A 10,925-nucleotide genomic window follows, 5' to 3' on the forward strand; every position below is an offset into this window, starting at 1 on the left:
CTGGGTAACGTGACTTACACCAGTTTATGATGATGCCGTCTGTTTGTTTGCTGCTCGTTTTCTCTGTTTCGTTACTACTTATGTTCTGCTTATCCTTCGGTAACTGATGTCCATATTTTGTTGCCCGTCCGTCATCGCTTGTATGTTCGTCTCAGTTGTACCTACTTTCAAGCGTCCACCCCGACAGAAAACCTGACTGACCGGGTGACGAAACCGAAGTTTCCGAACGGTAGGCGTGCGTGCCATCTACTACACCAACCGGATGCCCGGATGGTCTTACTATTTTGCATTACCTATCTATTGCACCTGTCAGATAGACCTTGGTGAAATTTGTTTGAAACGGACGAAACCGCAAATCTGATTTGCCACGTGACACGAGCTGCCGCGCCACGCCACCAACCGGAAGGCAGTCCTTCACCTCCCAACTTTACTGATTCTCGGGCCGGCATCTCTCTATACGGCCAACTTAGACTGTCACACTGGCCCAATATGTAAGTTTGTACATCGTTTAGTACATACTTGTTGTTGCTTCCTGAAATCACTGCTGCCTCAGTGACTGTTTTCCGCTTCTGCCGACTGCGTCATTAGCGAATGTACGTTTGCTTAATTCATGATGCTTACTAATCCGTTTGCCTGCGGAACCAGCTCCTGTCAGCCCCCAATACATCATCTGCTGCCAACGTCTGTCTACTGGCTGCGAACAGGGCATAATATAATGACGGCAACTATCCTGCCCGGATCTTACAAACTCTTTCTGCTCGATTATTGCCGAGCCGGCTGTTGTTTCGTCCACACTCATGGAGCACTTCATGGTAAAGCAAATAACAGCCTACGCTACCACGCTGTTAAACAAGTTCCAAACCTCAAACTCTCCGCACGCTGAGCGCCCTATACCTAGTGTAATAACAGCCGTACAGTTTTTCTGAAACATTTCTTCTGGTTAGGCTCTCTGCTAAACCCACATACTCATCAGGACGAAGTTTAGATATTCTACAGTTCGAACATCTCCCCGAAGTTGATGTCACACGTTTATCCATATTTAATTGCAAATTTGAAACTAGGATTTGGCCGCCGAACTGCCCCGTCCCATTTAGCTCATATGCTCATGAAATCACAATATGCCAATTACATCGACCATTCACATCAGCCAACATACTTGGTTGGGTGTCCCTAGTGTGACCGTTTCTACCTCCAACCCGTACGTACTTTCGGGATTAATTGCGTTTTCCTGTCTCTGCAGCACATTTTCCATGGAAGCTTTTACGCTGAGAGACGGCTCCCACAGCTGTTCGCCCCAAATCTATATGCTGAATTGGCAAGTGATCAGGATCTGCGATCTTGTGGTTCTTGTTCCTGCGTACATTGACTGAAGAAACTGGACCTCCTGGAAAATGCTTACAGTGCCCTCTATCAACTGTATGTTGAAGAAAAGACAGACGCTGTTGGCTTAAATGTTACGAGAGTTGCCTTAAGATTACGTCGCCTGAAATACCTTGGTACAGATGTCGGATGCACGTTGAGTTGAACTCGCTTGTTTTACCACACCACGGAGCTGTAGGGGAGCGCGCTGCCCGGTTCAGTTGCGCTAGTCTGTCGACGATGGCCTCCTTCTTCCGCAGTGAGGAGATGCAGCTGTCGCAGGTTTTCCTGCACACAGATATCGCATATATGTGCATATCTGAGCTTGGAGAATTAGGGCTAGTCCAATTTCGGGATGTAAGAGTTCCTTCGGATTCATTTTCTAAAATAGACTGCGGCTGGAACTAGCGCGTTTCAGCGGAAATTTGTCAATGAAGTTAGAAGGTGTGATGAGATGGAGAGGAAACTTAGTAAGTGTGCGTCGACTTTTATGTTACGATTTTCGAAGGATTTTTAGAAAAGGAGATCGAAAAGGATAGTTTTCCTATCCTAGACACGGGAGAAAATCCAGAGGCCCCCGCGCCACGCGAGATAATAGATCTAGAGGGCATATTTGAGAAATTGGAAAACGAACTGAAGGAAGTGAATTCCAGTGTTGAAGAACTAACAAAGGCTCACTTGAAGCTATGTGAATTAAAACAGATTTTGCGAAAAACGCAAGGTTTTTTCGAAGAGGTAGGTTACCAGTTTCCAGTTTTGAATCTTTTCACGTCTTACGAATGTCTGAAAAGAATTGACTGCATACGGTTTCGTTGTAAATTTGCCTGTCGTTTGCTGCAAAAACGTTGAAATATGCTGGTGATTTCAGGCCTTGGTACACAAACTGCAAAGATGTTAAATAAAAAAACTCAGTTATATCAGGGCCCACAGCATTGTGCCAGCAGGGGTTCCTAAAATTCTTGAAAAGTCATCGAACTCCACAAGGTTTTTCTGGGATTTTTCGTCCACTTGGAGTGACAGTTTGTTGTCGCAGCAGGAATTTCAGTGGAACCCTCCTAATGAGCTAATGGGTGATACAGTTCTGATGTGATATTCCGCAAAGGTCACGGGGACACAACAGTTTTGACAATTCAGGCTGACTAGTTAGTAGCAATAAATGGCGATCCGTGTGAATGGGTCGTTACCGTAGGTTAGACGCCCTCCCTGTGCACATGCCGTGCTCCGCAGGACTTTGTATTTTCTAGTCCCGTAGCTATGAACTGCATTGTGAGGGTCTATGTTTCCTCACCACTTTTCTTTTACTGAGTTGAGAGGATAGGGGTCCTTCAAAGTAAGTTGAGTGTGATTTGGGAGTCATGGTCCCACCGTGCTGTTGACACAACTTTTGTGCGCTTCTTGAGGGCTTAGCCACATGAGCAAGAAGACAGTTTTTCGCTTCTAGACGGGAGCTATCGCATTAGCAGCACAGCTTGCGGTTAGTGTCTAGTACCTTCACTCTAAGTATCTCGAAGTAAATTGTTCATAGCTTATCTAACTGGCTGCATGTGAGAGTACATTGATCGAGAGTCCTATCAACTAGTTTGAACCATCAGAGGCTTACATGGAGCTATGGTAGCAAAAACGACTCGCATGGAAGCCGGCATGCTACTGCAGCTAAATCAGCTAATCTAAAGTGAACCTGAGAGAGTGTACCTTACATTACATTGCTGGTGAGCTCTGGGAAGAGCTAAATTTGAACCCAATGCTTCATCACTATGGCGTGGACTAACCAAAATTATTGCCCCGGGACGGCAGGACGACTGTTCAAACGGTAGTAATGTAAGCTTGTGTGCTACAAATTCCGCAATCACTTAAAACAAAATTCGTAGAAGTCTGTTGGAAGCTATCAATTGGCTTGAACAAGATGACACTGAATGGGTATCACACCAGCTTTGAACAAGATGCCGGTGTAATATATCGTTTGTTTTAAGCTTCACTATAACATCTAGCTTCTGCTATACGGTTCCATACACCAGAGGCCGTCCTGGATAAACCATTTCGGTTGTCATTGTTAGTCCGACAGCACATATGTTGGGACCGAATTCGCCTCAGATCATCTGTTAACCCTTTGTGATTGCAGATGTGTTCGCATTCTGGGAAGCCCCGCAGTTCCACTGATACTGGAATTACTTGAACCTGGAACGTCCTTCGGACTCGGAAGTTTATGCCTGCATATGTTCTCTCAAGCTTCACCGAGCTCCTTGTCCCGGTGACCTCACCTGCCACGGACCCAAATTAAGCACCATTTCCTAGTGTTGCGGGTCAGTAGTTGACTGCCGCTCGTTCTTACAGTAAAATCATCCGGAATGGCTTGTTTCATCAGCTCCACAGCCGTGCAACTCGTTTAGGAGCCGAGAGATTGATTCTGAAGCCAAACCGTTTTTTGAACTCATATCTAATTCATCGTCAGACTTCATTTCTTCTAACGATGTTCAGTTCTTCAGGAGCAGTCATCTCATCAAATGACCGGCTGGTATTTCTATAAGGGAGACTATTCACAAGGTCGCCAAAAAACTTCGACAGCCCACGACCGGTTTCGCCCTTCTTGGGGTTCATTACGTATATACAGTCCCCGAGTATCCGTCAACCTCATGTTCTACCTGAACCCGAATTTGACGGTTTTCGAGAAAAACACTCATGTGCAAATCAATGTGGTTTTCACGAGTGACTTAGCTGAATCTCTCGTTTATGATATTCTAATGCCAACTGAAACATGAGGTGGCCTATGTGCAGCACATTCAGTTGTAGAAGACCATAAACGAGAGATTCAGTTGAGTCTCTCGTTAAAATCTAATTGATTTGCAAATGAGTGTATTTCTCGATGGCTGACTGGTTTATTTGGGCTTCGCTGTTTAGGCTTTGTTCATACCGTTTCCTAGTGCCTTTTATCACAGAAAGTGACTTGCATGTGGTTGCAAAGGTTAACTTTGAAATTCCGATCATTAGAAAGCATGGTTTAACTGAATTACTTTTTCGGTCGACTTTCTCATAGTTGCCGGGGCATTTCGTCCACAGGCAGCGGGCTGATTTTCAGATGGAGTTAGTAGGCGAATTGGTTCAGCTAATTTGCAACTGCCTTCTTCGGAATAGTTTTCGGTTCCTGGCTGATAGTATGTTTTTATCTGTTCCGTAAGGGTATGAGCTTTCATACCCAACAACTCCAGGAAACACTTGCTTTATGGTTTTGACCTCACTGCATACTTCATAGGGTGGCGTTCACGGGGGACTTAGTAATGGGTAAAAAAAAGCCGAAATAGGCTACACAGTCGCTTCCTTTCATTATATCACTTGTTCGTGGCAGCCTCCATTCCAGTTTGCATTCCATGCAGATGAGTCACACACGAAGCTTTATTCACCACACGGCCTCAACTTTTCTCCGTTGGTGCTCATAGGTATTTTAATCCGTCTCTTTTGTGTTACTCTGAGTGTCGTCCATTTCTGTTGTGCGTTACTCTTCGGTGTTGTACATTGATACGAATTAGTGCGACGCTTTACCGACTGAACGCCTGTCCTTGCCTTCAAATGATACGCCTCTGCGGCGGCTGACTCGCACACAGGCTCTGCATGACCCAGCTCTGGCGGAAGAAAACGTCGGCCTTCTTGGGGGCGAAGGAATACCTGCTGCAGGATTACGGCTAGGGTGGGTCGATCGTAGCGTTGTAGTTCGTCATTTTCCTGTTGACATTTGGGGTGTTTGCACGTGTTATCTACCGTAGTTGCATTCACTGCCTGTCACTAACATTTAACACAGTCATTGCACGGCTTGTGTTTGCATGTGCCCTTTTCACCATTTCTTTTTTCAACGTCATTGCTTGCCGCTCGCGGATTCTAGGGAGAGGCTGATCACTTGCTAGATACTCATGATGACATCACCGCGCCGGAGAGAGGAGCATTTGGAGCCGATGGGCCTCAACCTAAAAGGCACATAGAGTAAGTTGAAGTGAGCCCGACTCCTTACGTCTTGTTATGGCCCCTGTACTAGGGTTGAAGTATTTTGCGTACGAAGATGCATTCGTGTTAAAACCGCTAACACCGCGACGTGTTTGTCGGTGTACTGTAATGAGTACATCTAATGCAAAAGCCCTAGAATCAGGCAACTGTTGTTGCTCTATTGATTTCTCACCAGGTTTACTGCATCGCACAGCTTCGTTGCGCTAATTACGATCGTTTATCGTGCTTCTTGTCAAGACATCCTTGCTAGTGGCTATGTGGAGCTTGCAGAATCGATTTGTCACAATGAATTTTTCTCACACTCCATGCACGATCAACTTGCATTTGTTTTCGCATGTATCATTAGACGCCACTCTAAGCGATTTGCTGCATTTCTCAAGTACGCTTTCCTAATCACGCCTTCGTATATGTTGTACGCACAATCATTTTTAACAACCTAATGTGTGGTGTGCACTTGGGTGTCTGTGGTGTTCTGTTGACTCCACTGCTAGAACATCTTAACGTGCAAGTTTTTTGTATGTTGTAGCTCATTGGCCGGTGTCATTCCACGTGATCGTTTACCTGCTTTCGAACGTATGCTGTGGAGGGCCTGTCGAGGCAACGTATTTCTCAAACAGGCAGAAATAGACGAACCACTTGAAGATCCGACAACGGTTAGTGCCGTATACCATTTTATTATACGATATGTTGGACCACTCCTTTTGTTTTCGTTAAGTTTTTTTCAGGAGTAAGACTCCTCTCTATTGTAATTTAGACTTTCATATGCCCATAAACAGCTCAGAACCAGTCGATGTATCAATGCAACCAACTCACTTGTTCGGTGTTTAGGTTTCGTACTGCGATGGTTCGGTGGCTGAAGCGCTGTCAGAGTCAATGTTTAGTTCTAACTATGGTCCCTCCGATCAGGAGCTCGTATTCTAATCTTTGTTCCCTTGGACCAGTAGGTGCATACGGTATCGAAACTCGAGAGTGAATGCAGTGGCGGTCAGGAATGTTTTTTTTTTTGCACCTGCAACTCACCACAATCTATTCTGGCGAAGGTAACTTCCGCAATCTAATCCTGACCGTCCTCTGTCTGCGCTGTCTTTGTTAATTTCCTCAATGATTCGCGCAGACTTCCACCTACGATGTTTAGTTATCCTCCCGTCATTGTTGGCGGAAACTCTCGACCGTACTTTCTTGCACGATTTCTAGTCAACCAACCGAACGGAATTCCGTCAATCACTGAATAAGCTCAAGAGTCGCAGTAAGACCCGCCGTTTAATTTTTCTTATAAAATGTTAGTATATGGAGGATCATAACTCACCTCCCGTAGCCCTATTGAAGTCGATCCTAACAATATGGTACGTTTAGTACTTTCTGAGCTGCATCACAACGTAACTGTCCTCATTTTCCCGGAGTGGATCCTTTTTCACGTAGATCATCTTGGGATGGCTCAGCTCCAACAGTTTTGCACATTGATGCTATGCGGAATGTGCTAATTGGGTGTCTTTTTCTGCTTAAAAAAGCGAAGTAAATTTGATCATATTTAAAAGGGTGGCCCTAATGGCTAGGGAGAGAAATCTGCTCCGCGCACTCCTACAAATGCGGCTTTCAGTTAAATTAATTTGGGTACAGTCATTTCCAAGCGTTTTCATTACATTTTATATCAGCACCATTCCCAGTCTTTCCTTTTGTTTTTTTCAAACAGTGTTTTCCATGAATATGGCCTCTGACTTGTTGATGGGCTACAGCATATGTAAAATGTCACCCCCTAACCTGAGATCGAAAAGTCCGATCTGATTAGATCACACGCTTTCTGAAAATCATATGTCAAACGCCCTGCATTCATATGCGGGAGCTACACTTTGTTGTTCCTCAAAAAACAGTTGTTCGGTGAACTCACCTTTTTCGGTAGCAATAATCCTTATCCGTCAAACGTCGAGCACTCTGAGCGCAACTGCTGGACAACACTAACCCGTACGATGTAACGAGTCTGAGCACAAACCCATTAACTCGAAGCCGCTGTATCACTCGACGCAACCAGGATGAATTTCAGAGTTGTAGACCCAACCTTTGTGGTCGCTGGTTTCTAATGATCCTTCTTGCCTTGACTCTATCTCTGATGGGATTGTGTTGGAAGGCCCGTCTGTTTTCCTCTGAGTTACCACTTCATTTAGTCCAACAAATGCTAGCGCCGTTGTGGGCTGTTAGTGAAAGAGTATTTGTTTGGTGTAAGTCTATATGTGCATATCCGCGTGTTTTGTGCTTTGTCCCTCATCATCATCATCATCGACAGCATGACATCAGTGCTCAACACCAATGCTTCACTGCCGTACACCCATGATTTATTTGAAAGCCTTATTGTAAAGAAAAGAATAAAGGTGGACGGGGAAGGGACTTAGTGCTAGCTTAACACAATCATTCCGAGGTGCCTACACCTCCAGACATTCACTCAGGCAATCTGGATAGAAACTGACAACAAGAACGCCACTGACATCGGTTGGCAGCCATATCTTGTAGTGTCTCCAACCAGGCACAGTGAGGATTACGCGGTCCCCATCCCGGAAGGCGAGTAGCACCGACAGCACCCAAGCGTTTCGTGATCTCCTTCATACTCCTCTACCAAGTCAAGGGTTGGCCACCTCTCTGTTTACGCCACTTCGAATTGGGCATGGAAAACAGCACTCTCTTCGGCAAACGATGGTTCGGCATACGTAACACATGTCCCAACCCGATATGTATTGGTTCCTGTTCTGTGTCGGATGTCATGTCGTTGCCTTTGGGAGCCAAGCGGCGCAAGGATACCGTTTGCCGTGTTTGCCATCTGGACGAACTATGTGGGCGTAATGTGGATTACAAGAGCTGAGTTCCACTTCCTCTACCAGGGAGTCATATTTAGAGACTCGATCATTGCGTTTTAAAAGGATTGACCCAGGGACAGTAAGCCAGGTAGGTATGGAGACACCGTTGGCTGATCGTCGTGTGAACGGCATGAAACGTTCGTGTGGGGTACAGTTGATACTAGTACATAACAGGGATCTGATACAGTGGAGAGCATCAAGGAGGACAACTTCCCAATGTATGACAGGCAAGCCGCACGATTTTAGAGCCAGGGTACCATTAAGTCGTTCAACCTGACCATTACATTGTGGATTATATGCAGCGGTGTGACTACTGGCAACGCCTTTATCGAACAAAAATTGTTTAAGTTCAGTTGACATGAATGCAGAACCGCGATCTGAGTGAATAAAAGCAGGCATACCAAACAGTGAAAACAGTTGATTCATACAACGAATTACAGTGGAAGAGGATGTATCGGCGCAGGGATAAGCAAAAGGGAATCGAGAATACTTGTCAATGATTCTTAAGAGGTACTTATTCAGTTGACTCAAACAACGAATTACAGTGGAAGAGGACGTATCGGCGCAGGGATAAGCAAAAGGGAATCGAGAATACTCGTCAACGATTGTTAAGAGGTACTTATTACGAGTGTTTGAGGGAAGTGGGCCTTTAAAGTCGATACTAAGGCGTTCGAACGGTTGTGTGGCTTTGATAAGCTGGCCACGAAAGGTGTCACAAAATTTTGGTTTGAGCTCGGAGCATGTGGAACAGTTGGACACCACACGTCGGATATCGCTGACTGAAAAAGGAAGGTTCTTAGAACGAACAAAATGTGCAAATCTCGTGACCCCGGGATGGCATAATATGTTGTGAAGCTCTTCAAGTTTTTCCGTCCCAGCAATGTTGGCACAAAGGTTACGAGATAGGGTATCAGCAACGCGGTTATCTGTTCCAGGTCTATAGACGACGTCGTAGTTATACCCTGCCAACTTGATTTTCCACCGATCAATCTTGTCGTTCTTTATTTTACTTTTCTGTTGGTTCCCATACATAAAGGCGACCGAACGTTGATCCGTAATCAATTTAAAATGTCTCCCGAGGAGATAGTGGCGCTATTTGCAGATCGCTTCGACCATAGCATATGCTTCTTTCTCAACAGCAGAATGATTTCTCTCGCTTGCAGTCAAGGTTCTGGAGAAAAAGGCGACCGGCTGGCTACCCTGACTCAGGGATGCACCAATGGTGATGTCGGACGCATCAGTTTCAACAACGAGAGGAATATTGTAGTCGACAGTAACCACCATCGCATTTTCTAGTTCGTGTTTAAGGTTCTCAAATGCTGTTCGGGCATTCTCCGGAAGCGGAAATATTTTGTTTTTAACCAATGGATGGATTTTATCAGAAAATGCCGGTACCCACTGTGAATAGTAGGCAAACAAACCAACGGCTCTTTGCTGCGATTTCCCGTTCTCTGGAAGTGGGAGTTCTCTTATGGGGCGCATGCGTTCTGGGTCAGGTCTTATAATACCTTTGGAGACCTTGTAACCTAAGAGAGTAATCTCTTCAGTTGCGAAGCTGCTTTTCGTATCGTTCAAAGTAATATTGTATGTTTTTGCGACATCGAGAAAATGCCTAAGATTACGGTCATGTTCATCTCTCGTTTTGCCGCATATAATGACGTTATCGATATAAGCGAATGTGTCTTTTACCTGTTCGACTTTGATTATATTGTTCAGCGTTCGCTGAAAACACGCGACCCCGTTTGTCACTCCAAAAGGAATGCGCCGAAACTGGTATAGGTTCCCCCCAGCTTCGAACGCTGTGAATGGCTTGTCTGACTCGACTATTGGAACCTGATGATATGCACTCTGGAGATCCAGTGTGCTGTAGACGGTGTAGCGTGCGATGGTTTCAATCATTTGGTCGAGCCTTGGTAAAGGATAAGCGTCAAGGTAGGTGAAGCGATTGATTGTCTGGCTGTAGTCTATCACCATGCGTCTCTTGTGATTTGCATTGCGGGTAACGAGCACTTGTGCTCTCCACGGAGAATTTGATGGTTCGATTATGCCATCGGTAAGCATTTGGTCTACTTCCGTTTGTATGAATTGTTCATCTTCCGGTGTATGACGACGAGATTTTGTGGCGATCGGTTTGTAATTTGGAGCAAGATTGGTGAATAAGGATGGAGATTCCAGTTTTGCGGATGTTATGCCACATACAATTAGGGTACCCCGTTGACCACCGAATGGAATTTCATGTAACCCCAGAAAGTCATGTCCGAGAAGGACGTCTGCACAAAGGTTCGGTAATACACAAAGTCTGAAACGTTCGTATATAGCATGCTTGTACTGAATGGACACGAGGCAATAGCCTTTGGTGGAGCATGAATATATCGTCGACGCCATTGTTATCACAGAGTCGTACGGAAATAGCTCCCAGTTATGAGTTTGCAGGATTGATGAAGAAACGAAACTTCTGGAGCTGCCGGTATCAATGAGAGCTCAGACAACAACGCCGTTGACCAAAATATCTGTTGTAGTTTTGGATAGGCAATTGGGAGCAGCAGCACAAAATAGCGAGGAGATTGAGGAGTCTTGAGCTGAACCCGCGTGACATTTCGAGGCTTTGGACCTACAGACACGTTGAAAATGTCCGATTTTTCCACAACTCTTGCACACTGATTCTTTAGCGGGACACTTATAACGAGGGTGCTTGGGGTTGCCACAAAAGTAACATGTTTGTTGTGTAGCGGC

At 45.3% G+C, this 10,925-nt stretch overlaps 1 protein-coding gene across 1 annotated transcript in view; it reads left to right on the forward strand.

Annotated features, from left to right (window-relative positions):
• Positions 1 to 1,599: 1,599 nt before the first annotated feature.
• Positions 1,600 to 10,925, forward strand: part of T265_07972 (hypothetical protein) — a gene marked incomplete at both ends in the record, with an annotated part of 23,191 nt that continues 13,865 nt past the window's right edge. Inside the window, 5 exons of the mRNA XM_009173649.1 lie at positions 1,600 to 1,716; positions 1,751 to 1,829; positions 1,868 to 2,094; positions 4,956 to 5,038; positions 5,876 to 6,002. Of these exons, the coding sequence (XP_009171913.1) occupies positions 1,600 to 1,716; positions 1,751 to 1,829; positions 1,868 to 2,094; positions 4,956 to 5,038; positions 5,876 to 6,002 (633 nt within the window). The remainder of the gene's footprint in view (positions 1,717 to 1,750; positions 1,830 to 1,867; positions 2,095 to 4,955; positions 5,039 to 5,875; positions 6,003 to 10,925) is intronic.

Source organism: Opisthorchis viverrini (genome assembly GCF_000715545.1).
Source record: "Opisthorchis viverrini unplaced genomic scaffold opera_v5_192, whole genome shotgun sequence".
In the NCBI taxonomy this organism is placed as follows: domain Eukaryota; kingdom Metazoa; phylum Platyhelminthes; class Trematoda; order Opisthorchiida; family Opisthorchiidae; genus Opisthorchis; species Opisthorchis viverrini.